Source organism: Nelumbo nucifera, chromosome 1 (genome assembly GCF_055504915.1).
Source record: "Nelumbo nucifera cultivar China Antique chromosome 1, China Antique-T2T, whole genome shotgun sequence".
Taxonomy (NCBI): Eukaryota; Viridiplantae; Streptophyta; class Magnoliopsida; order Proteales; family Nelumbonaceae; genus Nelumbo; species Nelumbo nucifera.
In genome coordinates, this window is record NC_142649.1 from 191,812,677 (window position 1) to 191,835,655 (window position 22,979).

At 35.1% G+C, this 22,979-nt stretch overlaps 1 protein-coding gene across 4 annotated transcripts; it reads right to left on the minus strand.

Moving 5' to 3' along the window:
• Positions 1-291: 291 nt before the first annotated feature.
• On the minus strand, positions 292-22,598 carry KU80 (Ku80 family protein). Of its 4 annotated transcripts, none has more exons than XM_010279066.3 (12): positions 22,442-22,598; positions 21,918-22,010; positions 21,549-21,600; positions 20,502-20,633; positions 9,562-9,965; positions 7,668-7,954; positions 7,312-7,507; positions 6,955-7,158; positions 3,332-3,499; positions 2,915-3,241; positions 671-801; positions 292-527 (listed from the first exon to the last, which is right to left on the minus strand). In XM_010279066.3, the coding sequence occupies exons 1-12, from the start codon at positions 22,454-22,456 to the stop codon at positions 467-469; spliced, it is 2,070 nt and encodes a 689-aa protein (XP_010277368.1). In that variant the 5' UTR covers positions 22,457-22,598; the 3' UTR covers positions 292-466. The 4 variants fall into 4 exon arrangements, 3 of the variants coding, with proteins under 3 accessions (XP_010277368.1, XP_088751829.1, XP_088751830.1); XR_737722.3 differs by lacking the exon at positions 292-527 and adding an exon at positions 2,285-2,431; XM_088895703.1 differs by lacking the exon at positions 20,502-20,633 and having other exon boundaries at positions 9,562-9,944.
• Between the last annotated feature and the right edge of the window lie 381 nt (positions 22,599-22,979).

The following is a 22,979-nucleotide window of genomic DNA, read 5'->3' on the forward strand; positions in this document are numbered from 1 at the left end:
TATTATTTTGAATTTATTTTACTAAAGTTTTATAGTAAGAAAAATAAAACAGGACAGAACTCCGTTAATATCTTCGCATGAAGGGAACTATGCTCACATAATTGGGCAGGTGTCTCTGGTTGAATGGGAGGACAATGAGATGGATAGAGAAGGGTGGAATATAGAGCAGATTTGACTAGGCAAATATGGCCTATCCAGGCATTTTCCTATCGTCTAAAAGATACATTCTCCTGGCAAAAACAGGTCAGGTTGTCCGCCGAACTTCCCTAATTTACCAATTACTAAAACTTCTTTCCAACAACGAAAAAAGTAACTATTTTTTGGCAGAGATTGGACGCAAAATGAGGATACATCTATATATATATATATATATATATATATATATATATATCACAAAAGGAGCCTTAAATTGATATCAGTGCACTCTATATCAATAGAGAAGCAATTCCACGGTACACCTGGTTCTTTACAGAAATGTTGGCTCACTTTTAACCAGAAAACTCCTGGCCTCCTCTTCCGTTGCATCACTGTACAAGTGCAAATACAGAAAATAATGAAAGAAGTCAACTTCTCTGTAATAACTAACAAATGAATGAGAATAATTAAGGGCTGGTACCTGGTATACCAACCCAAGCAGATAAAAGAAAAGATGAAACAGAGCAGAGCAAACCTGTCTACAGCTTCTGTTTTTGTTATCAACGTAATTTGTTTGGATGTAAGGAATTCACAAAAACTGCTCAGGTCTTTCTTCCGGCAGAATTTACAAAGATGACGTAGAAAGTCGTTGAACTGCTTTGGTTCCTGCATACAATGACTATTAAAACAGAGACCAGTGATATGATTTCATTTGTTCAGCTACACGGATATGACATTGGAAAACATGAAGATGGGATTGACCCACTTACGAAAATGTAAACTCAAAGTTGAAATGGAGATGGACCAACAAAAAGGTTAGATGATCCCCTAATTTCAGTGTGAAGATCCTTTCTAGCCAATATGAGGAGCACCTTTCTATTTACACAATAGCTAACAAATAGCTAGATGCATATCTGGAACCCTGATAACATTATTATTTCTATGTACAAATACATGGATTGCAAGACATCATGATTGAATCAAGAAAAATCACAATGGAAACATTCTATTAAGTGGTATCATTCTTTTAAGACAGTAATTTTTTTTTTGGTATGTTTTGAGATAGTAATTCAGGACAAAAGAAAGGCATCTTCCTATAATTTTATAGACATGAATCGAAAAGCATGATTGCTGAACAAAACCTATTTTAACATTTCTAGAAATATGGTGATTATGATATAGCATTTCCATAACCACACATTTGCATAGTATTAATGTGGCAACATAACAGCAGTTAGGCCTCCATGAACAACTACAACTGCTTGTAATCACTGGACTTTTTTCTCAATGAACAAAACTACAAATGCTTGTAAGCATAAGTTTTACCAATCCAAATGTAACACCAAAAAGAGATAGCATACCACCATCTTCAACAGTAAAAATTCATGGGTGATGGAGAGAGTGTAATTTGTGCCACATCATGTAGTCTTCGCCTACTCATGTACTCAGTGGGTCAAAGGCTCATGGATCTTTTTTTCCCTTTTCGGATCAGTAACTGTTAAAAGATCTATTAAGATATGTACAAAGGAATGATATACAGCATTGGTGTTCCTAGACCCCTAAAAGGCTAAAAGGAAGTTAGCCATGGCTAACCACCACAATCCAGTCTTCCAAGTCCCTCATCCTCTTGGGGATTAAAACCCCAATACATTTGAGTTCTATTCACTCATGGGTTATGTTTAACTGGGTTTCTTTGGGTCTCTATAGGTCTGTTTGAGTGAGTTTCTACTTTGAATTATTTCTAGGTTAGCTTTCTATGCAAGTTCTTTTTGGATTCTGTTATTTGTATAGGTAATAGGGTGAGAGACGTAAAATTGTGGATGACACCATGGCGGACAGTGGAATGAAAAAATGCAGAGCCAAAGATATTATAAAAACTAAAGATAAATTCCTAATCCTTCCAATGCAATAACCAATATATCAGAAAAAAAAATGGATGAACCAGAGCCACAACTTTTTCTTTATGCTTCATAACTTTCTTCTGATTGAAATAAGAGCTAAATAACCACTTTCTTCAAACTCAAAATCTCAACACCTCATGCGTGTTTAGAAAACAAGGAAAGAGAAATCAAGTGATACGACTGGATGTCACATTCACCATCACAAAATCTACACAAGTAATAAACTGCATCTTGTATTAATATGATACCTTAAGAGATATGAAACAGCAACTTCTACCAGATATGGACCCAATATCTATTCTGAAGATTTGCTTATTTTGAACCCACCAAACAATTCATGTGGACATTTTGATTGTCTTTACTCCATATAAATATTGTTGTTTTAACCCCTTCCCCTGAAGAAAAAGAAAAAAAAGGGAGAAGAGAGAGAGAAAAATACTGTGAGTCTGCAAGACAAGTAGGTCTCAACTGTCAAATGTAATATTTCTTTTTCCTCTTTTAAGAAAATAACCAGAATCCCTTTGATTAACGATAATATAATTGGAAATCTCTATCTTCTTGCAGCTACTATCAGAAACTGGTAAGCTGAAAACAAAACAAGGAAAAGAGAAGGCATTGCCATTTTGAAAAATTGCATTTCCAGTGTCATTATATTAGAGAACAAACATATTAAACATAGAGCAGTCTCAGAAAGGAAAAATAACATGAACTACCACTGAAATCTAATGTTATTTTTCTAATTGAACTAAAAGGACAAAATCTAAACTTGGCAAAGCACCAGGAATAGGCACATGAGATCATAAAAACATATTATTAATTAGAATTATAAACAGATAAAAAGGTCAGATGAATGGGAGGAAATAGAGACAATGGAGTACCTGTTCAAGGATGCAACCCTTGCGAAAAGCAATTAAACATTCCACTGCCTTCTGATAGGTATCCCCTTCATAGGAATTTTCTACTAGGTCAAAAATTATATTTTTCATATCTTTAATTGCTTTGTTAACCCACTCAGTACTATCTCTACGTGACATCATGGCTTCAAAATCTTGGACAGGAGTCAAATCCCCAATTTTGTCAACCTTCACAGCAGACTCATTTTTAGTACTCTCAACTGCCTGGGCATCAGAAACATCTCCAGCACCCTCTCCCTCATTTGATCCTGATGGTTTTTCTCTCCACAATCTTCTAGATGACTTCTTTATCTGCAAGAAACACCCACAAAATAAATTAGCATAAATATTCACCAAATATAAACAATTTGTTTTCTCAAGTCACTTTTGGAATAAAATGACCTTTATGTTCTCCATAAGCTCGAACTGCTTAGAGAATTCATCTATGAAAGATTTGTTCTGAGAAAGAAGTTCTGGATCAGGTTCAGTTATCAGCTTAAGAGTGTTGTCAAGTAGAGGTACAGTTGCATCTGGCTGCTTTGATTTCAATTCAAGGAAGCAATAGAAACGCTGAAAGAATATACAAACAGCAAGATAAGTTTGAAAACAGAAAGAAGAGAGATAAGCAACTATCATAAATCTCTGCTCAGAACCAGCAGATAGATATGCATATCCGATACCATTTTTTCTCTTGCAGCTGACGTTTAGTCGCTGAAGTATAGCTATATACCACAAGACCATAAGAAAAGGAATGGGAAAAGCATAAACACCAAGGACAACGGTAAATTGCATAGAAAGGTGAGTCTGAACATTTCCAAACATTGATGATATCTATATATATATATTAAAACAAAGCAGTCAAGAAATTTCCTCCTTTTTTTGAATATTTTGTTTTTTTTATTCCATGTCATTTTTTAAATAACCAATGAGATGCACTTTCCCAATAAATAATCTCCTCTTAAAATTTATCCTAAACTACCTCCCCCACTTTCTCCAGAATTATCACTAAATCCTATTTATCTTCTAAATTATCTCTAATTTAGTACAGAGTTTTTCTCCTAAATTATCTCTAATTCCTATTTATCCTCTCCCCTACTTTTTATCTATATCTATCTAAAGAAAGTTTTGATTAAAAATTTTAAGAATTATTTAAATATTCTAACAAAATTAAATAATAACTTTAAAATATTTATTAAAAACACAAAAAAATAATTTTATAATTTTACAAAAGATATCACGAAAAATAATTATAGCATAATATTGAAATTAATAATAATTTAATATAATACAAAACTAACAATGAAATCACGTAATAATAGTATAAATTGGGATTTTATCGATAATTAAATTCGATAGATAATTAATATTTTACATATTATTTAAGCATTTAAATAACTAAATATTTTAAATAAAAAATATTTAACATAACTAGATTTTGAATAGCTAAAATAAAGAAATTATGTAATAAATTAAAAAAAAATCTGAAAAGTAGAAAAACAATTAACACATAATATTGAAAATAATAATAATTTAATATTTTTACATTTGTAAGTGACTAATTTCACTTATATCAAATAATAATTCGAAAAAATAACTTTCAAAAAGATTAATATTTATGAATAATAATTTTAAACTCAATATGTATATATTATATAATTATATATACTAAAATTAATATTTATTGTATTTCAGTAATTATTTATTGTTTTTTTGTGATAAATGTATTTTCAATGAATATGTATAAGTTTATTTTGTTTTGTTATTTAACAGAAAACTTTCAATAATTATTGGAGATTAAACTACTATTTTTGAAATTTTTAAATTTAATTTATTGCATTTTTGTTATAACTTATTGATTAATATTTATTAGATATTAAACTATTATTTGAGATTATACTCTTTGTTAACTAAGTTAATATATTTTTAGTACTTATTGTATTTTTGTAATTATTGTATTTTTTCATTATCAATATATTTTCAATAATTGTGTATTTTCATTATAAATTTTCAATAATTATTGGAGATTAAACTACTGCCATTTATCAGATATGAGACTATTAATTTAACTAAAATTATGAGTGTTCATAAGTTGGTTTAGTTCGGTTATAGGATATTTGGCGAACCAAATTGACCTGGTCAGGTTGGGGAGTTGGTCAGCTGAAACCAACTGACCTTTTGTGAAAACTGACCCACTCAAATGGTACCGGTTTGGGTCTATTTTTTTGTTTTGTTAGTCGGTTCAAAAGATTTAAACTTAAAAAATTAATTTAATTTTAAAAAATATAGTGCAATTATTAATTTTAAAACATTTTAGACTAAAAAATATGGGAAATTTCCCACTTTCCATGTTAAAAAATATATTTAAAATATAAAATATTAATATATCCATGGTAAGATTGTTCAATTTTGATCAATTTACAAATGGCCAAAGTGAAACTAATGCAACTTGGTCGAATTGGCAAATTTTTTAACCAAAGCCGACCTAAAATACTAGAGAACCGACCAACTCGGGTCGAGTTGATCGAGTTGGTTGGTTTCATCAGTTTGATGAATAAACCTAACTGAAATTAATTATTGTTATTTTTATATTATAAAAAAAATATTAAAAGTAGTATATAAAATATGAATAATTATTAATTATTTAAAAAGTTGAAAATATAAAACAATTGTATATTTTTATGTGTTTTTATTAGGGTCATTTACTAGAACACACCATATAGTTTTACATATTTACTTAAACCTACCTTTTCATTTTACTAAAACATCTCATATATTTTAACACTTATTTATTTAATCAACCTTTCATTAAGGAGTGTTTGTTTTTCCATTAGACCCATGATTTTTTATTCCAAAAATACACTTAACACTTTTTTTGTATAGAAAAAAACTATCATCTAATGGAAGATTGATTAAATGAACATTAGGGTCGACACTATCATCTAATGGAAGATTGATTAAATCCATTGCAAATTATAAATGGTGTTTTAGTAAAATGCTAACTATAGGATAGATTTTAGTAAATCCATGAAACTATAAGGGGTATTTTAGTAAATAACCATTTCTATTATTTAGCTTTCGTTTAATAAATCCCGTGCATCGCACGGGTCCCCACTAGTGGACTGTTATGCTTATGTTTATTTGTTGGATTAGTGGGCCTGGCTCGTTAATAGTCATGTAATGAGTTGGGACCACATTTAATATGCCCATTAAGACTTGGAGAGCTTGGTGTTGGCATTGAGCACAATAGGGCGAAGCACATAGAAGTGGATAGACATTTTATTAGAAAGAGAGTGGCATCTGATGAAGTATGGCTTCCATATGTCCCCTCCAACTAGAAGCAATGATTCATTTGGCCTCCCTTTAAATTTCCCTCGTTCTTTTTTACTTCCTCTGTTTTCTCTCTTCTCTACAGCTTTCTTCTTCCTTTCTTTTACTATTTTCTCATTACTTTAGCAGTCTCATAATTTACAAGTCCAAGCATGCATTGTGAGGCATTACAGAGATCTATTCTTTGGTGGACCAACTTTTGTACTTAAACTGTTTCCAAATCCATTCAACACACACATCAAAGTAAATAAACAAATAAATAAATAAAATTTATGGATCCCTGTGGGTGTGAGGTGGGGACCCATAATGGCTTTTATCTCAAAATACCAGAATTTTGTGCATCACATGATATATTCAGTATACTAAATGAGGTATATAAATGCTCTTATTATTAATAGGAAAAGAAAGATAAGCACATATTGAAAATGCATAGAAATAGAGAATATGTATCAAACACATCAGACGTCCTAATCATGTTACCATTAGACAATGCAGTTCTGGTAAATTCACCTTTATAACTTTATTTAAAGGCATATTGTGATTTTAAATATCAGTTGCACTTTCAAAAATGTATAAGCAACAAATCAACTAGTAAAATAAGTACTTAAACTAATAAATGAATCAGTCAAATATATGCAACACAAATGAAAAATGTATAATCTTGTGGTATTTTCAAGAAAGAATTGCAAATTAAGAACCTCCAAGATGGGATTAGGTGTCAAGTCAGGTTGCAACACTTCTTTTCCTGGTGATCCAAGGTCAAGCATCTTGACCAAACTGTCTGCTGCCTTTTGCTGCTGAGCATTTGGCTGGCATGATGAAGGCAGATATTTGAAGGAGGGAAACTGAAACTCTCTGATATCTTCAGCAAAAGGAAGTACATTGAAGTAAAATGAATCCGGCTGCTCAACAAAGTAAACAACCTTGCTGAATCAAAAAAGTAACTAAGGCCAGAAAAGGAAAGAGATTCTTGTAGTGTATACACATACATATAAATATATATGTATTAAAAAGTTGAAGTAAAGCATGCACAAGAACCGGATAATAGAACTTACAATATTATCCCGGTGGGATACATTAGGTGTCAGGACCCCCACAACAACATTCCCCTGTCCATGCCTCCAAACACAGCGCAAAATTGCCACCTTATTCATATCCTGCATTGCTCTTGCAAGGGCAGAAACTGCAAGAATGGCCCTTGTATTGCCCGGTTCAGCAATGAAGATGTTCACATCTCTCATATAATAGTGTCTTTGAGGTTATATATAAAAATCAAACAGAATTAGAGGATAGAGAAGCTAATAGTTCATAAGTAAAAAAGATTAAAAATGGCAATGGCTTGCACTAACCATTGTAATATGTATGAGAAACAAAATTATATGAAACCAAATTTAAAAAAAACTAGACTTACCGCAATATGTTTGAAGAATCTGTAAATCCTAACAACTTAACACTCCTTTCTGGTTTGAATTTGACTGCATCCCATTCTGCAGATGAAATAGGAATAACTTGAGGTCCATAGCGATAACCCTTAATCCTTTGCTCTGGGGGTACAACTTTACTAGGATCATCAACCCTTCTATATTCATAATCTACCTTCACTTCATGAGTTGCAAATCTATCAGTTGGAGGTGCTTTATCAGAATACTTCTTTAGCCTGGGGAACCTCTCCTCACTTGTCTTCTTATACACCCAGACCTGAATCATAAGCAAAGTTACATTAAATGAACCAAGACACCTTGCTCTCAAAATCCAACTTGTAAGATAGACTGATAAGATGTTTAATTCACACATAATTGTGGTAATGGAAATCAAAAGATTTCATTTTTTTATCATAGCAGATCAATAAGAATTTTATAAATGTAGTAAAAATCAGAAAATAGAAAGAATTAGCTTAAATTAAGCTGGATCAAAACAGACTTATAAGAGGCCAGGAATTAATGAAAAAAAGGAAAAAGAAATGAATCCAAAAGATATTAAAATTATCTGTACCCACCTCCCCCCCCCCAGGCCCCATGAGGACACCCAATACAAAATCTTCTCTATTGGCCTGTTCTCATGCTAAGGAACCAGTGGTAGAGTTAACTGATCTTAGCACCCATCTGAATGAGGTGTTCATATTAGATGCCAAGGATCCAGCCTCTCTTAATGCATGAAAACATAACCATGAATCTGATAGACAACATCCATCCAATGACAACCTGTTAATCCCCTATGAAGAACAAGTGAAATACCCCCAAGGGATTAGAAGCCAAAACTCTACTATCAAATTTAGAAAAGTCTATAAAAATACCCTCAAGTGAAATAAGCGGGTCCAATGTCAAGGGGGTTTCAAAATCCCCTGTAGCCCTTTCTTGAAGTCAAATCAATGCAATCACAAGGTTTGAGGATAAGAATGGTTTAAGAAAAATATTTTTCAAATATCCCTGCACCAGACATCTTCCCAAAACTTAGTACATTCCCAGAACAAATATCAAACCTGATAATGTCACCAAAAGAAAGGGAACAAACCAGAAATGGATGCTACCCACCATCCATTAGAATGCATTATCCAAATCAGACAGAAATCTCCACAACCACCTACAAAGTAAAGAAGAATACTCCACCCTAACGTTGCCCAACCCAAGCCCACCTTGCTCTTTTTCTTTTGCACACTATTTCCAACTTAACTATGTGATCCCTCTTGGATTCAACAAGCCCCCACAAGAAATCTCTCATGACTTTTCCTAGCCTCCTAGCCGCCAATGCTGGGATTCTAAATCATATTACTCATCCTCAATTTTTTGGGTGTATAAAAATACATAAATATGTATATGTAAATAGAAAGATAGGAGGTGCACAATCAAAAACACATATATATATGGGGAAAGCTTTGCTAGCCAAGTTGTTTAGAACTCTAAATGACCCAAGAATCTTCAGCAGAGCAATGTAGGTATGCATGTATGCATGCATCATACGTCTATCCATCCATACATATATGCATATATGCATACATATAGTGTGCGTGTGTGTGTGCGCGCGTGCGTGCGCACATGCTGACATGCAAGAGAGAGAGAGAGAGAGAGAGAGAGATCATGACAAACAGTAGAGCTTCCATGAAACATCAGATGAAAACGATGGACAGACTATTACTCCTCTACTAGAGCAATGCCCAACTTAGCCTCTGTGAAGTAATTAGATAGAATAATAGAGTTGAACATTTTATCAAAAAATGCAGAGAGAAACAGTTATATTTACAAGGTAAAAATTATCTTGTAGGTATAATGTTGCATGCAGAAATTAATTGGCAGGAAAGGTTATCTCACCTTGATTTTCATTCGTGGGCTTAGCTCAAGATCACCTCTGAATATTGTAACAGGAGATATATTTCGAGTTCTTATAGCACCTAACAGTGAAGTTGGACTCTCAACATATATTGTTTTTGCACATGATTTCTTTGAAAATCGATTCAACAAGAGATCATTTTCATCCATTATCCTCCTATTTGCATCACCAGTTAGCTTTCCTCTAACTATTATACATTCCAGTTTCATTCCATTAGCATTCATTTGTGCAGAAATCATGTCAATCTGATCTTCTTTTGTTCCTTCATATGGCTCTTTAATGCGGTACTGGGCACTCGTCAAAAGGCAAAGGCGTTTCTTTCCCTTGTTTGTTGGTCCAAACTTCTTTATCAGCATATCCATTCCTACCACAATAGCATCAAGAACTAGAGACAAGTCAAGGATCCTGCAACTCAATGCCAACAAGGTACAAAAGGAAAACAATGAACAGAATACTGGCTTTGAATCACTGACTTGATAACTTCATAGGCAATGTTGTCAAACTTAGACTGGACAGAGAACCATTTTGGTGACTGGTAACAGGCCAAATGGTTAAACAATCCAGTTCAACAGCTTGAATTGTTCAAATATAAAAAGTTAAAAAATTTTGGAAATGGTTCCGGATAGTCTTTTAAAGCTATTTCACATCAAAATAAGCTTAATACAATAAATATGAGAGGGTGTAATACATATTAGCACATGCAAATAGGGTTATTTGACCAAGTCAGCTGGGCAACCAAAAATCCATTTTGGCTGCCAGTTCTCAATTCTAGCACTTTAACCATCCAGTTCAGTCCAAGAGTCTAACAACGCTGGCATTAGGCATATGATGGTATTTACTCATAAAGGATACTTTTTGTCATTGTACTTGTACAGTCATATTATATAGAAGCTGTTGATCTGGGTGGCAAGCCCTAGGTTTTGTTTTCTCTTCTAATTTCTCTCTTCTTCCTCCTCTCTCTTCTACCTTTACTCAAACATATAATACTCAATTCATAATACAAAAAAATATAACCCCTTACACCTTGTGAAACAAAATATAAAAATTGTCTTTCTTTAAATTGAACTTCAAAAAAGTAATAGATGTAAGTTGCAATTGAGCCCAATACAATTTATCCCTGTTTACCCCTTGCTTAAAAGCATCTGCCATCACATAGGCCGATCTCCTAACTCAATTAATCCTCAAATCCATATTTCTAGTAAGCCATTTAAAATTCTTCATCTTATCCCTAAAGCACCAAATTATAGACTTTGGTTCCTTCAACTAGCCTACCACCAAGGCACTAATTTAGAGTCCCCTTTCAATCTCCGCATTTATCAAATTCAATTTGTTTGCAAGCTGCACCCCTTGCAATGCAAGAAGTAATTGGGCCCCGATGGAAACCACCTCTCTTACTGAACCCAAGAATGAAGCAACGATATTTCCTTCTTTGTCTCTCTCAGCCCTCCTGTTCCAAAGGGGCCTAGGTTACCTTGACAACTCTTGTCAAAGTTTAGCTTCACAAAATCATCAACAGGAGGCTTCCAAACTAATTTAGCTCTTCCTTTTTGGATGAACTTATAGCCAACACCTCCCAATTTCTCCAAATATCATCCAAGGAAAATTACGAAAATGAGTCCAAAGTTCTAACCCAATGTATCACCCTAACCATTACATAATCTCTTACATCTTCTTTACTCCGCACCTTCTCTGAGAAGATTCTAGCACTCCCTTCTTCCCAAAAGAGTCCAAATCACAGTTGTTCTTACACATCTCAACATAATCCTTCCCATTCTCTAAGGTCAAACAAAGGTAGAAGGGTCAAAAAGCATGTCACCTCCATTGGTAGATTCTACCTGCACCCAAACAACGAAAAAACCCTTCCCAAATATCCATGGCAAAAAAATGCACCAATTTAGGGATAAGCACAAAAAATGGTCTTCCTTTTTGTAACAAACCTAGAGTGTTAGCCTTCCCATGAGACACTTCCCAACAAAAGTCTCCTATTTTAGGTGGAATAGGCCAAAACTAAATAGGAATTGCAAGGAAGCAACTGCACAAAAAAAGGAACATAGGGATTATCCATTTGATGCATGAAATAAATTATCTTTTTTCTTTTTTGATGGGTATATGCATGAAATTAACTTATAACACTTTTTCATAACCAAATCAATAAAATTCATAAGATTTTATTCATCCAGAAAAACATTATTAGTAAGATCAAAAGTCATGGAGGATGAACAACAAAAAGACTATTCGGGTTAGTAACCCAATCAAAACCAAAGACCAAAAACATGTCCCTCTAAGAATTAAAAGAGCACAAAGAAAGCTTCACATTCATGATCTTGTAGACCATCTAAAACTAAATTACTAAAATTTAAAGAATTACCAAACATTCCAAAAAGAAACATGGTTATGGAAAATGGAGCAAAATCTAGGCAAAAGAACATTGTCCACGCCATATGCCTTCCCAATTGTAGAGACTAATTTATGTCTCTTACATCTTCTTTCCTTTTTTGGCTCTTGGGACCACTCTTTTATGTTGTAACTTATGTACACTATCTTTTGTTTTATTCTTTCTTGTAAGATAAGGGTGCAACTGTCCTTTCCATAACCTTGTATTCTTTCTTAAATAAGTTAATCATATCTGGGTGTGTGATTCGAGAGAGAATACGCCCTTTCATTCCTAGCTTTTCTTCTCTGATTTGAACTAAGTTGACATGGTATCAGAGCGGGTTTTTCAACCTGTTCTTGAATGAAATCTGTTTAGGCCTGTGAGATCGACCCACCTACTTCAACTTTGGATCTCGTAGGGTGCTGTACTGATCAGCAATCTCTGTTGTTCTTTCTCTGGAAGATCACCATCAGCAATAGGGTTTCTTCTTTTTCTCTCAATCGGCTACTCCAAACACTGAAACTTCAGATCTGAAGTCGCCCAGGTCAGATCTAGATAGATCTATATTTTAGTTCTAGTTCAGATTCCTTTTGAAGGGTGTTTTGCCCTTCTTGTTCGAAAGTCCAAAAAACTTACCTTTTTTGGACTGATATGAGTTGAAAACTTTGTGTGGCTGTTTTTTTATTGGATTTTGCTTCCTCCTTGTGTGTGATTAGACACATATATTCCATCAAGTTTTGGATTCATTTGGACCTTCGACTACTCTACTTTCTTAGTTTTTTTGTTTATTCATTGCTGAAATGGCCATGGAGAAAAGGGATATTCTACCAATAAAATTCAATGGGACAAACTATGCCTTCTGGAAATTCCATTTCCAGTTCTTTGTTGAGGGAAATGGCCTATGGGGATTTGTGGATGGTTCCACAAAACAACCTGATGAATTTGATTCCAAGGGGCTGAAACAGTGGAAGATCAACAATGCCAAAGTAGTGTCCTGGTTTCTTGGCTCCGTTGAAACTGAGATTGCAATTCCAATGGAAGTTATCAAACTGCTAGTGAGATGTTCACCTATATGGAAAAGGTGTACCAACAGTCCAACATCTCTCGTCAATATCAGATTGAGACAGAGATTTTTTCTTACAGTTAGGGTGAGAAGAAAATACAGGAGTACTATGCTGGCTTTATGAATTTGTGGACAGAATATGAATTAGTTCACATGGGTGAAAGCACCTATACTTGCTGCATCAAAAATCTGAAAGAACACTTTGATAGGAGGAAGATCATGCACTTTCTGATGCATCTGAGACCTGAATATGAAATTGTAAGGTCCAACATTCTCAGTAGGGGCACTCCTCCCACACTTGACACAGTTTTGGGGGAGTTTCTCAAGAAGGAAACTAGACTCATAACTCAATCAACCTTGAGGTCGAAATCTGATTCTAGAACACAGAGACAACATTTCTGATGAACAAACCCAAGACCAAGGACTTGTCCCGTGTATAGTGCTATGAATGCAAGGAATATGGACATCTTATCTCACACTGTCGGAAGAAAAATTTTTGTACCTACTGCAAACAACATGGACATATTATTCCTGAATGTTCTACCCGGCCAGCAAAGGAGAACAATTCAAGTTCTAAGAAGAGTCAATATAAGGCTTTCCAAACAACAACTGAAGGTGCAAATACAGGAAGTACAGCTTCAGCAGGAATGGATGAAAACTCTGGAACTCTTACAAAAGAAAGAATGCAGCAACTAGTATCCTCAGCTATTTCCTCTGCATTTTCAGCCAGGCGTTCTTTCGGGTAAGTCATCCTATTATTGTTCCTCTCCTAGTCACTTATGGATCATTGATTCCGGGGCCTCTAACCATATGACAGGGGCACACACTGGTCAGTCTGTTAAACCCAAATCTTTGAATAAACATATTATTACTGTTAATGGAGAGAAATTGGATAATGTTGGTTGCAATGATTTGTCTTTGACTACATCTGTCAATTCTTACTTTCATCTACCTAAAACTTTCTTTGTTCCTAAACTTACAACGAATTTGATCTCAGTTGGTCAACTAGTTGAGCATAGACTAGTTCGGCTATTTGCCTTGGAATTTGAAAAGACACTAGGCCTTCATCCACATCCCGTTTGCTTACTACTACCCCTAATACTAAAAAGTACTAAAGTACCTTAATAATGCAATTAAGGTACTTCCTAAGGATAGAAGTAGCGAGGTCCAAGAATGGTATTAATCTGTTCCAGAGGAAAATGTCCTTGATCTATTAGAGGAGACAGGGTTGTTAGGTGCCAGACCAGTTGAAACACCCATAGAACCGAATGTCAAGTTAAGTAGTAAATGCATGTGAGGAGTTTGAAGATCCTAGAAGGTATAGAAGGTTGGTAAGTAAGCTGAATTACCTAACCATCACTCGGCCCGATATCTCATTTGCAATTAGTGTAGTGAGTAAGTTTATGCAAAATCCTCGAATTCTACATTGGGAGGTGGTTCTAAGGATTGCACGGTACTTGAAAGGAGCTCCAGGTCGTGGTTTGTTATATAAGAGTGGAGGAAGTCGAGAGATAAAGAGATACAAGGATGTTGATCAGGCCGCTTCCATATCTGACAGAAGGTCCACTACAAGGTATTGCACTTTTCTTGGTGGCAACTTAGTGACATAGAAGAGTAAGAAGCAAACAATGGTAGCAAGAAGTAGTGCAGAGGCTAAATATAGAGCCATGGCACACACAACATGTGAACTAGTGTGGTTGAAGCATCTCCTAGAGAAAATGGGGTACTCGATTGACACTCCTATGAAGCTATATTGTAATAATCAAGCTACAGCTCACATCTCCTCTAATCTAGTGTTTCATAAAAGAACAAAGCATATAGAAGTTGATTGCCACTTTGTACATGAGAAGATGCTTAATATAGTGATAAGTACAACATATGTGAAACAGGAAATCAATGGGCAGATCTGTTTACCAAAGGGTTGAGTCGGGGAAGAGTGGACTACATATGTAACAAGCTGGGACTATATGACATATACTCACCAACTTGAGGGAGAGTGTTAGATTCGGATATAGAGGGGTAGTATAGGCATTTTACATTTAAGTTATATGCTAAATGTAATTATGAGTAGATCTTAAGTTAACTAATGTGTCTCTCACTTAAGTGAGGGCGTAAGAGTAATTCTGATTTGTTTAGAAAGGTATAAATAAAGCTTGGCCAACTAGAGAGGGTGATTTTTCTCTCTAGTTCAACCAAAACAATTTTCTCTTCTTCTCTTCTCTTTTCTTCTCTTCTTCCTACTATTTCTACATATTCTTCTTATTATTAACTGAAATTATAAGGACACTATACCTGAATTCTATCAACATGCAAATTAAAGAAGTCCTTATATGTATTGAAACAATCACCCAAAGCTTGGTTTGACTAGTTTAGAAGTGCATTGATTGGTATTGGATACACTCAAACCCAGTCTAATGGCACTAATCATACCTTTCATTACCTTGTCTGTGAAGAGAAGGGGATCATTGTAGTCACAGGGAATGACCTGAGTGAGATTGGATGCCTTAAAGAGGAACCTACACCAAGAGTTTGAGATTAAGAACCTTGGGGAGCTAAAGTATTTTCTGGGCATTGAAGTGGCAAGGTTCAAATTTGGGAACTTCATTTCCCAGAGGAAGTATGTGTTGGACAAACTACAGGACACGGGAAAACTTAATGTTAAACCAATAAATACACCCATTGACCAAAATCATAGAACTAATGCTTCAGATGGTGAGCTAGTAATAAAGGATGTTGGGAGGTATCAAAGATTTGTGGGCCAACTGTTATACTTGTGCATGGCACAACCAGATTGTTAGACAGTGTATGCCCTTAGCTCCAATCATATTGATGTACATAAACATTTATGAATGAATAACACAAGTACATTATGGTTTTATGTTCGAATTGGTGTTTCCATGAATTACTCCTTAAATTAGACACTTATGAGATTCATATTAGTTCAGAATGTTCTTAGCCATTGGATAGCCTTGGAAAGCTTATCTTGACAAGGCTAACACTGATGCATTGCCAAATTGGTAGAGCAACTTGTCTCAACTACTAGGGTTAGACCCCAAGCATAGCAGGTGAGTGTTTGGAAGAAACACTAAACTTGGACCAATTTTCAATTATGCCCTGGACCATGGAGACAAATGGCAAAATTCGAAAGTTGCACTTAACCCCTAGACTTGATTATAATATTGCACTAGGTCTTAGACTGAACTAGTTTTGATATACCAACTAGTGAGATCCATTAAGGGTCAAATAACTAGGCATGTGGAGCAATTTGGAAAATTACCTAAGTGGGTGATCATAATGATAGGATTTGCCCCTTTATCAAACAAAGTGAATATCAAGGTTTGCAGACTCTCTAATGGAAACATAAACTGTCAGCAATGGATTTCAACTATACTTGAAATCTGGTTTGCAAAATGTATTTAAATAATTATATGTTATATTATTATTTTATGAAAATTGCTTGCAAAAGATTTTAATCCCAAGATCCATCTAAGCAGAGAGTGTGACATTACAATTTGTAGTTAGGGAAGAGGTCTATCCCTATAAAGAGTGTATTGATGATTATGGGCTGAGAGGTTAAGGACAAGAGACCATTATAGGGATGATTACCTAATGGGCTTGATCTTTCATAAGTCCCTTATCCTTGGGTCTTCAAAGGGTGACTGAATCAATTGATCATTTATGTTCAAATGTTGGGCCCAAACTGAGCCCGAGCTGATTGGGTCAAGGGTTGATTGCCCTTAGGCAATGAATTTGGGCTGCCCCTTTCTAGGGGTGGGGTTGAACCTTTGTGGACTTATGTGAGACCTTTGTGGATCCCATGCCACACGATATCCAGGCCTAAAGTGGCCATGCAATGCCTTGGGCCTTAGGCCCATTATTAATAAGATTAATTAAGTGATTAAAGTTGTCATGTGACGTGGGCCGAATATGGTATGGAGCACCCATTTTTTTTAAAGAAGATAAGGCTTATCTAAACATGGATGAGTCTTGATCCAAATTAGATTTGGATCAGGTCCTAATAGGATTAGGAGAGTGCTCTATATAAGGGATGAGAGAGAGAGGGAGAACCATCCAATTCTCCCCACTCTCTTGCACTCTTTCTCTCTTCCCTTGCACCCTAAAACCCTAGTTCAAACCAGCCAGTGTAGGGGCTGATGCTCTTCAATTCTTAGCTGAGTTTTTGGAGAAAAACATCAGTCACATCAAGGTTCGCACAGCTTGATCAATCCAAGGAGGTTGGAGTTTGGTTTTGCTGAAACTGTGTTTTTTTATCAATAACACAAATTGATTCATTAATTTTAAAATGAAGATATACAACAAGTTGTTGTGGGCAAAGACAACAAGCCCAATGAGAACTATCCCAATAGTTACAAAACAGCCCAACATGGATTGTCTCTGAATTCCTTATTTAGCTAAGCCATCAGCCATACTGTTTGCAGATCTCCTAATCCACTTTATTTGGATCATCATGTCTTTAAATATCTATTTGAAACACCTGAACTCATTCCTTAGCTTCCATTTTACTCCTTCCCTCTTTTTTCAATCAACCCACAACTATTTTTGAATCACCTTCAATAATCAACCTATCAACCCCCATTTCTTTAGCTTTCTCTACTCGATACACTGTTGCCATCAGTTCTAATCTCACAACATCTCCATGCTGAACAAGACCTGAATACATGGCTAGAATGTTTCCATTTTCTTCCCTAATTACCACACAAATACCTGATGGTCCAGGATTGCCCATGCAACTACCATCAAAGTTCAATTTCCTCCATCCAGCACATGGAGATGACCAGGCCTCATGTATTTTTTGTCCTCTAGAGGAAGATTTTATTAATCCCCACAAGCTGAAGAAATCTTCAACCTTAAAGTCAACAAAGAGCTTTAAAGTTTTCACCCAATGTGCCACCCTTAAGGTTATAACCTCTATCACAGCTTACTTCTTTTTTTGTCTTCAAATATTCTTAAGATCCTTTCTTCCCAAATTCTCCAAACTACTGTTGCTTTGGTGCATCTCCCCATTATCCTACCTCTTCTTTTAAAGCAACTAAAAACATGAGAGTTAAACAACTCTCCTAGACTATTGGGAGGAAGGATTGCTTTTGTTGTCTGTTATTGCTGAATCAACTTTACACACTGATGTGCCATCTTTAGCAAGAGGCAATCTAGGTCTAATACTAGGCATGAACTACCACTCTAGGAGCTGCTTTTGTGGACCCCATTTTATGTAAGATCAGCATTTAATTTGGATTTCAAATCTGGTCCATTTCAGTGCAAGATCGATCCGAAAATTCAGATTTCAAATTACCGGGAAATTGGTTCCTGGGTTGGGTTAGAAATTTTTTTATAATTTAGCCAACCACCAGATTTGGTTCATTCATGTTAAGTCTGATTTCTAATCTAACGATCACAGATATCTCCAATGCAGTTAGTGTAGTGAGTCAGTACAGGCATGCCCCATGAGTTCACATTGGGAAGCCATTGACATGATACTTGCCTATTTGAAAGACACCCAAGCAGAGGGATATTGTTTGCTGACCATGGACATTTGAAGTTGGAAGCTTACACAGGTGCTGATTGAGTAGGGTGCTTGGATGACAAGAGATCTACATCAGGAATTTGCACTCTTGTTGGGGTAATCTAATTTCATGGAAGAGTAAAATGCAACCAATTGTAGCTAGATCAAGTGCAAAAGCTAAATATAGAGCTATGGCACATGTTGTTTCAAAGTTTTCCTAGGTTCAGTCCTTACTATGAGAGCTTGGAGTTGATGAAATGGAACCTATTATTGTATTATGATAATCAAGCAGAAATTAACATTGCCCACGATCCAACTCAACATGATAGAACAAAGCATATAGAAGTGGACAGACATTTCATAAGAGAAAGGGTGACATCTAGAGAAGTGTGCCTACCATATATTTCATCTAACTTACAACTTGTTGATGTACTCACCAACGGAGTTGCAAGAAATAAGGTTGAACATGATCTACGCAAGTTGGGAATGTGTGACATCTACTCCTAACTTGAGGGGGAGTGTTGAGATATTCAACAATTTTTTGTTTCTCTTTATTTAGCATCATTAGTTGGTTTTATTGGGCCCGAGACCCATTAGTTTATATTGTTTTTATGTTTTTAGCAACAAGCCAACAACCACTCTATTAAGGACATATTAGTCATTGTAATCTTATTTTGCGAGTATATAAGATAATGAGTGGGGTGGCCAGATCATTATTGGCTTTTCCGTTCTCTTCTTCTCTTCTCTCCAAGAAACTATTTTCTCTCTATTATCAAATCAAGTTATAGTTCTAAGTTTTCTACTATATCTTACTTTTTTTCCTTTATTTTAAATAAATCTTTTTTTCCCAAAACAAACTTTTAATTAAAAATTTCAGGGATCCAAGTCCCCAATGGGGAACTCATCTCCATTAGGGACTAGAGGGGTGGAGGCTAAATTTTTTCCCGACAGAGATCAGGCTATAGGATGGGGATTAATTTAAAAGTCAGGTTGGGGACATGGAATATGGTCACACCTTGACTCCACTCCATTGCCATTCCTAGTTGTTATTGGTTTATCAAGGATAGTGGAGTTTTCAAAAATGAAGGAGGTAACATTATGGCTCTAAACTCAATACCAATTGGTTAAGGAAGCTCAATTAGAGCTGAACTAAAGGCTGAATTGCACAGGTTAAGACTTGCTAGTTCCATCTAATGGCACAACTTGGAGTTGGAAGTAGAAGGGACTCAAACAAAAGTGGGATGGCTGAAAAAATCTGATACAGCTTTATGGGTCTATAGAGGTATCTTGAGGGAGATGAAGTAACTGAAGGAGGAGCTCATAATCTGTTGAAAATGGACACCAAGGACTGCCAACTTTCTTATGGATGGGCTAGCAAAACAGGTAGCTAACAGAGAACAACTACTCTATGGTTTGGGCCCATATGGTATTTATAAATATCATGAAGGGTGGCTAGTGATACTAGGCCAAATCACGAGATAGTATTGGCATATCATGTTATTAACATTCTTCTTATCAAACTAATAAAAATTCACAGTTCTAATCCAAAATGAACATGTTATAAGCCCCCTATGAAAAACTTATTTCCAGTGCTACTGGAACATGCCCAATTTGAAAGTTATATTTTCCTTATTAGTCATGTTCTCCCTCTCTCTCTCTCTCTAGTCGCTTCCAAACCAATGAAAGAACATTTCAGGTTCTCTACAAATATAAATGGTCATTAAGGTGAGACTCCCAATGTATTACTGGGACTCAATATCCCCTTCCGCTAGATTGGTTCACTTTGGATATCATTCATCAAAGTACTCCTGTGATTCCTAGAAGTAGTAGAAACAACCAATTGCCATGCTCAGGTGCAAGTGGGGGTAGCGGGTAGCAATGTTTTGTAGCATGTGTAAGTGTATATTGTCTCTTGTATAAAGAAACAATGAATAGTAATTCAACCCTACAATTCTGTGGATACAATCACCAGGAGAAGTTCCTCTGGGAAGCTTTTGTAAAGTTTCAATTGTATCTTCATCAACAACTTTGATCTGTTGTAAAACCACAATATGTTCATATCCACCCACTTCCTTTGTCAGATCATTGTTTGTCTCTGAGGATTCCAAGAAGAAAAAGAATCAGATAACTAGTAATTTAATGAATCAATTGATATAGTAGAACATCAATGTTGCTGAAGAAAGAGCAATGATATAAAGTAAGAAAAAAAATCAATGATCCTATCTTGTTGTGAAGTCTAATGTACAGGATCTCATTATACATAGGGGCTTTATATACACCTTATTATTATATTTTTTATAGGATACACCTAATTATTATATTTTTATAGGCTACACCTTATTATTATATTAATACAATCATACTTTACCTTTTTCCAAAAAACTTATATACAAAGAAAAGAAAACAGAAGAAAACAATAATTTCCACTGCAATATGGACGAAATAAATTTTAAAAAAAAAAAGTTACAGTGAACTAAGGCTGACAAATTAGTTTTCTTAATGAAAATATTACTGTTTGCCAGTATAAATAAAATAGGAAGAACAAAATCCTATAATAAATGTTTTCTAGTTTGATCGTCCCTTCACTCCTCTTTTAGGATTTAAAGTTGTAATAAACTATCATAAGCAGCTTAGAACTTGCCATGCTCATTTAGATCTCTACAGCACATTGTAATAATGCAGTACAAACCCATGCTTGGCACCTAAGTGATACCTAGGCCAAAGTCATCCTAATGGTTTTCTGAGCAGAGAAACCTCATCAAACGGTATTTTAGAATCTTTTATTGCATGGAGACATTAATCAAATTCCAGTTTAGCAATGTATGAGAACAAAGATTTTAAAAGAAAACAAAGAAACTTATAATCATTTAAAAAAGTTTACATGGTGAATTAATAAAGCTACTGTCTGACTCCATTGCAACTTTACAAATGCAAAAAGACAAGGACACCAAAGCTGTCTTATTTATCAAACCAAAGTAAACACAAGCTTTCTGAAGAGATCAAAAGGTACCATCAGTTCCAAATAGAATAACTCCAACTTCATCGCTTTTGCTGTAAATTAGCTGCACAGTACAGTGAAATGATAATTCATAAATTCTAAATAACAACAATGTACCTTCAATTATTTAATTAATAAAGATTCAATCATTAATACTAGCTCTTAGAAAAATAAAAATGAGGGAAAATCTTATTCTCACTCCGTCAAAAAAAATCTTATCCTCACTCAATGAGAAACCGCAGGAAATAGTGAAGAGAATATATTAAACTCAAATTCAGTTATAAAGATAAGTGTAAACACTCAGAGTATTAAAATAACGAAAGCTAGAAAACTAACAAAAATTAAGGGAGGGAAAGAGGAAATTAAACTTGGAAGAGGTACCTTCTTTTCTATGAGCATGGAACAGACTCTTTCGACTTCTGTAAGAAGATTGTGCATTGATGGACTAACATCAATAAGCAAAAGCAATGCTTCCTGTTGAAAGAGAGGAAATGAGTTCGTGAAACATCAACCCTAACACCGAGATGCCTCCACAAGGAAGATATTACCTTTCCCTGACATATTTGCATTAGCTTTCACCATTTTGATCATCAGAGTGTACACAAGGTTCATATGAACTAACAATCCATGTAGAAGTCCAAAGAAAAGTTCGAGAAATGGACCAATTCGGCAAAGTAAAAAAAAGAAAAAAACAAGAAAATTAAAAATTAAACAGAACTTTTTGCTCTTTTCCACTTAATAGAACTAGATTCCTACAGAGAGAAACAACAAATAACACAAAAAAAAAAAAAGAAAAACTACTGAATGACCAGGACATAAGAGCGACTGCGTAAACTGGGGCAAAATCAAATGCATGGACGTAGGAATCGATCATTCAAAAAGAATTACTGAAAAGAAATTCTTGCCTTATTTCTGGCCATTGAGGAGTGATACAGAGACACTTCGAGAGGAGGCAAGAAACTGTTTGGCTTCTTAGTTCTTACTTCTCAGGAAAGCTCTGGAGGTAGAGTGCGTTTAAATATGCAATATTTCCTGGAAATGTTTGCTCGTTGTTCCCGCCGCTTAGTTGACATTACAGAAATACCCCTACCTTTCAAATGGAATGACATCTTTCGCACACAAATGACAAATCGTCCTCCGCGGGTCAGTGACTCGTGGTCCGAGTCCGACTTGCCCAGGAGGCCATTTGCCCATTTTTTACCTTAAAAGTTTTGAAGTTGGAACGGTCAATCATGATTACGTTTGATAGTTTTAGGCCATGGTTTTGAAGTTGGACGGTGGGACCGGTTGACCCGGGAAATGGCTCCTTCCAACGCTTATAAAATCGAATCAATTTAAATTTTATCACTTCCAAATGCAGCCTTAGGGGATAAATTGGTCAACCAGATAACTGACCATTCTTATGCTGTTATACTGGTTTCAAGGTAAGCAGATTTTTTTCCA

Excerpts from the sequence above, each read along its gene's own strand:
- KU80 (XM_010279066.3), bottom strand. Across the intron at positions 21,601-21,917 it reads CCATGCTCATAGAAAAGAAG|CTAATTTACAGCAAAAGCGA; the intron begins GTACCTCTTCCA and ends TGTACTGTGCAG. Across the intron at positions 7,159-7,311 it reads TATCCCACCGGGATAATATT|CCGGATTCATTTTACTTCAA; the intron begins GTAAGTTCTATT and ends TTTGTTGAGCAG.